At 36.4% G+C, this 6,262-nt stretch overlaps 1 protein-coding gene across 1 annotated transcript in view; it reads left to right on the forward strand.

Moving 5' to 3' along the window:
* The window catches only part of LOC104627957 (regulator of nonsense transcripts 2-like), a 16,508-nt gene extending 10,747 nt beyond the window's left edge, over positions 1-5,761 (forward strand). The window contains 2 exon segments of the mRNA XM_010296373.1: positions 4,965-5,068; positions 5,624-5,761. Of these exon segments, the coding sequence (XP_010294675.1) occupies positions 4,965-5,068; positions 5,624-5,761 (242 nt within the window).
* The last annotated feature ends 501 nt before the right edge of the window (positions 5,762-6,262 follow it).

Below are 6,262 nucleotides of genomic sequence, written 5' to 3' on the forward strand. Positions count from 1 at the left end.
AGGTAGGCCCAAAATGCTTTGTCAATAGATCTCTAAAGGAATGTAGAGCTTTCCTTCTTGTCTTTTTTTGAAGGGATTCATGACTTGATAGAAGGATGAGCATTACTCCAAATATAAAGACAAAGCCAAATAACATGAGTGAGATCCTGTAGAAGTGAGGAAGGAATAATAGGAGATGAGATCAGAAATAGAAGATGCAGTCTCTGTGTAGTTCTAGCTCACTGGGAGGCAATGCCAGGTTGAGCATGTACAGTGGCACAGAAGGGATTGATGATCATGCTTTTGATTGTAAGAGGAAGGTGATGCATGTTTTATAATATAAAATATTAACCATCAATACTAGTTTGTTTTTGAAGAGCTATTGACTGAGCATTAAACATATTCCCATCTGAAAGGCTAATCTAAAATGTGTCAGAATGGGGTTTGTTTTTATCATTAAATACCCAGCCTTTAAAGAAAGCCTTTTAATTTCTACCTTGTGAAGGTAATGTCATTTGGCTTACTGTGTAGGCTTTTTCTTAGTGAAGAACTATTGCTTCATGATTGTCTTTGCTCATTAGTTTATTTTTTGCAAAACATGCAGAAACTTAGTGTCTTTGCAAATTCTATACCTTTGTCAAATTTCTTTGACACTGACAAATAGCTTTGTAAATTAATGATGGAAATGAAAATATATATGATTGCCAAATCCTTGTTCTGCTAGAAAACTGGGCTATAAATTAGCAGCATGTAAGTGTTACTTTACTTGAACTATATAGAGAAACACAATGATTTGGTTTGTTTTTGGGGGGGTGTGATGTGGAACTCTGAACACACCTAGTTAGTAGCACCAAATATACAGAGTTAACCAAAATCTGAATTTAGATGTTTTAATTTTTGTGATGTATTTCCGTCTAGTGAACTGGCAGATTTTTTTTCAGCCTTTCTCTTAAGTAAAATTCAATTAGATATGAAATTAGGAAAATCAGGTGTCCTTCAGCTGCAAAATAAAGCTTTAACTTTTCTTCGTATGTACTGAATTTTTGTGCATCTGTACTGGAGGTAAGTTAGTAGCAATGTTTTGTGCAAACCCAGCAAAGAATGAAACCACTGTTTTATGGCACAACTATAAACATAACAACCTAGGAATACTCCCTTTTATGGGCCTTTAGTATACAAAGGGAGAATGCATGAGGTATAGCAGAGTCTTAGATGTTACAGTCCAAGATGAAGAAGAAAAGTAGCTTTAGTCATTGTGATAATCTGGGGGGTGGATTTCACTGGCAGAGGGAATAAGTAAATTATAGAGGGGAAAACAGGGTCAACAGGGTAGACAGCCCAGTCAGATGGTGCGTACTGCATATCTTTTGTTACTTCTGCATCTCCTTCTGTCACTTCTCTTCAGTCTTTTCTCCCCTGTCCAAATACGAAGGAGACAAGGCAGTTTTCCAAAGTGTGTGTTTTTAAAGCAGGCCTGCCCTGGTGTAGCATCCTTCGCAGCATTGCAGTGCCTGCTTCTGCACCTTTTTCCTAAAGGTTGGAGTCTATAGTCAGCTAAGTTTAAGATACAACATACGAAAGGAAAGTTGATGCAGTTAGTTGAAGAGGTTTGTTTACCAGGAAATCAGCTAATTTATTTTGTTTCTCTATTGTGTTAACTTTGAGTGAATCTTAATTTTCTTATTTTCAATATGCTCAGGCAAGAGAAAGGGAGCAGATAGCACCGGAGCTGAAAATAGTGACGGAAAACATGCTGAAAGAAGTGAGTTTTGAGGTTGTTTATAAAAGAGAAGATAAAATGTTAAAAATGGAGCTGCATGAATGGAGACAAAGACATTAAGTAAGGAATGGCCAGGGTGGAAGCCATCAAGGGTACTGGGGGCAGGAAGAGTAATACTAATATATATCTAGGACCAGTTTTTGTAAGGTTGGTCAGCAGCAGAGATGATGTCTAGAAGTGAGTATTAAGTCAACCCTGTTAATTTTGATGCACTGTTTAAAGAGCTAGCAAAGTTCCTATCAGAAGAGCAGGAATTTTAAAAAGATCTAAAAATATTTATTAAGAAACATTTTTTTGGACTTCGATAACTTGTGAGACTAGATTGTGAACACATTCTTCGGTGAACGTGTTCCTCCTTGCTTTGATTCAGCAAGATGCTTAACGTGATGCTTATGCCTAAGTGTTGTGCAGAGACAGGGATCCAGCCAACAATTTGCTGATGATACTGATACATACCATCTGAATGTAAGGTCTCCTGCATGATCAAATTAATTACAGAAACTTGTCTCACAGGAGTAGCTGCTAGCATTACAAAAGCAATTCTGTTACTTCCACTGTCTGCATGATGCTATACAATGCATACTGAAGCTTTCAGGCAGAGTGGAGTTTTTAGGAGAGAGCCCTCTGTAAGGTTCTGGTTTTGTAAAAATTGAAAAAGGTGTTGACAATAAGGACTTCCTCAGAAAGTATGTAGGGAGAGGGCAAGGCAAATAACTCTTGTTGCTCAAGTAGAAGATTGTTTGGCACCAATTGTTGCAGAAGAATGACTTTAAGTCCTTAGTGTCTTCTCATGCTTTCTCAGTTCTGCTCCCTGAAAATTTCACGATTGCATGCATTTCTGGTTAAATATAAAGGTGTTTAAAAAGAAAAAAATAGTTTTTCTTTCAGTCTCTACAACGATCATATGGCGTGATTTGATCTGCACCCAGATATACTATTACAAATAGTCTAGCCATAATTGTTATACATTGCTACTCCTAATAAATTTTTTAAAACAGGTAATGCCGTTTTAAAATATGGTGATGGTTGAAGACTGGGACTCAAGAGGATCAAAGTGAAAAGCAAGAAATGAACTTAGTTTTCGCATGAATTGCATACTTGGAGTTGTTGTTTGCCTTGGAGAAAGAAGCTCTGACTGTTTCAATTCCTGTCACTGTAAAATTCTTAATTTTCTGTCTTAAGTCCCAAACCTGCTTCAGGTACTACAGAAGAACTTTTCCACTTAGAAAGGATCCACATACTGTGATGAGAAAAAAGTACCTAGAAATACAGTGTGATAATATCTGTAGCCCTCCAGTGAAGGAGAGGACAAGTGAAAGAAGAGAGATATTTTTGGGAACTGTTGAAATTGAATGTGATACCAGAGCCTCTTGAAAAGTGACTGAATTGTGAAAGACTTACTTCTTAAAATTTATTTCACGAGCATTGAGTCAGTTTGAATAGAAGACTGAGGTAATACAACTAATTGCTGTAAGGGAAAAAGAGGAAGATAAAAGAACATCAGAAGGAGAGACAGGAAGGTGTGGCTGTACATGTCTAAATGGAAAAATGCATTAAAACATTATTTGCTAGTAAAAATTGTCTGGTTTAAGGCTATTGTGTGCATCCTACTGAACTCTGACTCTGAATATATGGGTGATGAGGGAGTCAGTGTTCCATTAAGCATTTAAAACTTCATGGTCCTCCCTTGTCTGAGCATCTGGAACATCTTCCTTTTCTTCTTTCTCCTTTCTTAATGAACCCTTCTCTTTTGTTCTTCTGACTATTAGTTGCCTGTGCAAGAGAGGAGGTGATGTCATCTGCTTTAATCTTTAGCACCTTCAAGACTGGGTAGCTCACAGTGTTCCTTGGAGCAATTCTTAGTGTTTCTCTACCTAAACTTAACCCCTGTCCCTAGCAGTTTTCAAAAACAAGAAAAAGAAGTCCTACAATGTAGCATCTTTTTTATCTCTTTGCCTTTCAGTAACTTGAAAAAGGAGCTTGAGTCTTCCATGTTGATTTATCTTACCATGTAGCCTGTAAAGACATAGTCACTTTACCAGGTGTTGGGCATTTTGTAGTTTACTTGGGTGTGACTTCCATCACCATATTCTCTTCTTTGAAGTCTGTCTATCTCTGTTTTCCTTTCAAATACCTCCTAGGCATTCTTGTTACTGTTGAACATCCTTGAACTGAAAGAAAACCAAGCTTCCTCATGTTCCTTTTTCAGGAAGCAGTGTTCTTTTGTGTTGCTTTGGCCAAGGAAGGGTTCTTTCCAAGTGTTTGTGTTATAACTCACAGTTTTGGCTCATGTTGTGCTGTAGAGCAAACTAAACTCTTCTCTAGGACTGAGTAAAATCTGGAAATTTTTTGAAGCATACCCAAATTTTGCAATTAGAGGGTAACTGTAGGGGGAGTGGTCTGGTGAGATTTTCATAGCTGATGTCAAAAAATCTGAATTTCAGTGGTACAGTTGTCCCACAGTCTTCTACTTGAGTAGTGTTATTGACTTGATTCATAGATAGAGGTCACTGTCACTTTTTTCCTATGTTGCAAATTACACAGAACCATTTGCTTGAAAAACAAGTTGTCACTTGCCTTGCAATTGCTGTGTGATCAACCCTTCATCCTTGTTGCTTTATGGTTCTGTACTCTGGTTTCTGTACAGTTGAAGGCACTAAGTTGGCCTCTAGCTTTTAGAGCCTCAAGTGAAAAGATGTCAAGAACATACCGGATGAAAGAATGGCCTTAATGGACATTTTTTATCAAAAATTCTATTTCTCCTGCAGGGCGAACATACTTAACGTAGAATCCACAATTGCATTACGGTGTTTTGTGTGGGGTTTTTTTTTTCCATATTGTTTTCTCCCATGTTTGGGCCTTCTTGTGGTCCTCCTTTTATCACCTAAAGAAATTCCCATAGTTTTCTAGGAATATATATTTCTTGTTGCTCCTGACAGTATAAATTAGGAGATAGGGAACTTCATGAATAGGACAATAAATTTTAAAGGTGATACTTTTGACTTCCGTCAGCATAGACAAGAAGTGGATTTTTTTTGTGTTTAAAAAATGAAATTTTATTTTTATCTTTGTTATTTTTTTGACTCTGTAGATGAGTATTTAGCAACTAAACATTACAAATGCACTGTGTTTGGAGAATGTGATAGTAAATCATTATATTTTGTAGCTTAAAGATGTGTGCTGCTTGTTTATTTTACTCTTTTAGAACAAGAGGATGAAGAAGCCAGTACTGGATCTCATTTAAAACTTATAGTAGATGCTTTTCTTCAGCAGCTTCCGAATTGTGTCAACAGAGACCTCATAGACAAGGTATAGTGATGGTTTTCATTTTTTTCCACTCTTAAAAGCTATAACGCTAGATCAAATAGATTGGAAATAAAGATTTGAAGCTCTGGAGTCTAGCAGTAGCTGAATTAATTTTTAACCTGGAGGAAATTTTTTTTTTTTTCACTTAGTCATCCCTTGCCCAAATACCATGTGATACTGGTTTCGTCTGCGTGTTTTCTTACATATTTGTTTTAGAAGTAGACTTGACTTTCATTTTTTCTTCCCATCACACCCTGACAAATTACTCCCTGTCTACCTAAAGCTGCTTTCTTCCTTGTGTTGATCCAAAGAATCAGTCTGTATTCCTGTAAAAGGACATGTTTTCCAACTATGTCAGTTCTAGACAAAAAGGATTTTTCCCTACTTTTTTTTTAAAGCAGCTGCATGTAACAGAAATAGCTCTGTAAAACTTTTCTAAGGTTTAGAAAAGTATTTTCTAAAATACTTTTCAAAAGTATGGAAAAGTATGCTATATTGCTTTAAATACAAAACTGCTGCATTAAAGGTGAAGTATTGTATTGAATTTTCTCTTTATAGGCAGCCATGGATTTTTGCATGAATATGAATACTAAAGCCAACAGAAGAAAACTAGTGCGAGCACTTTTCATAGTTCCTAGACAAAGGTAAGAACTGAAGGGGACCAAGCTGGATCCACCCTTTGGTTATTTAACTTAACATGTGTATATTTTTTTAAACTGTTTAAATTACTGAAAACCAGTGCGTATTCCAAGTTGCGTTTGTTTATTCCTGATGTGCACTTAAGTGATTTATGCTAGAGCATCAAAGAAATATTTAGGATTAATGGTCAAGCAATTCACCACAATATTTTGCTGTAGCAGTGTAAAGTTTTTAATAACTAATTTCTCTTTTCTGGTACTTGCGTGTTTATAGTGGATCTTTTAATGACTTTCTTTAATCATGAGAACAGCAGAACTTACCGTCTATCAAAAAAGGAGAATATATTTCATTCAGGAGAACTTGTACTTATCTAAACTTAGCTTTATCCAAAAACCTGTGAATAGTTTAGGAAGGAGAATTTCTTGTGATATGTTAATTCTGATACAGTACATAGCCATTATAATAGCCTTGTATCTTCTGGAAAAGAGCTGGTTCTAGGCTGGCCAGTTTGGAGAAAGCAAGTATAAGAGTGTGAGCCTGGCCTCTTCTGTCCATGCA

Source organism: Phaethon lepturus, unplaced genomic scaffold (assembly GCF_000687285.1).
Source record: "Phaethon lepturus isolate BGI_N335 unplaced genomic scaffold, ASM68728v1 scaffold24861, whole genome shotgun sequence".
NCBI lineage: Eukaryota > Metazoa > Chordata > Aves > Phaethontiformes > Phaethontidae > Phaethon > Phaethon lepturus.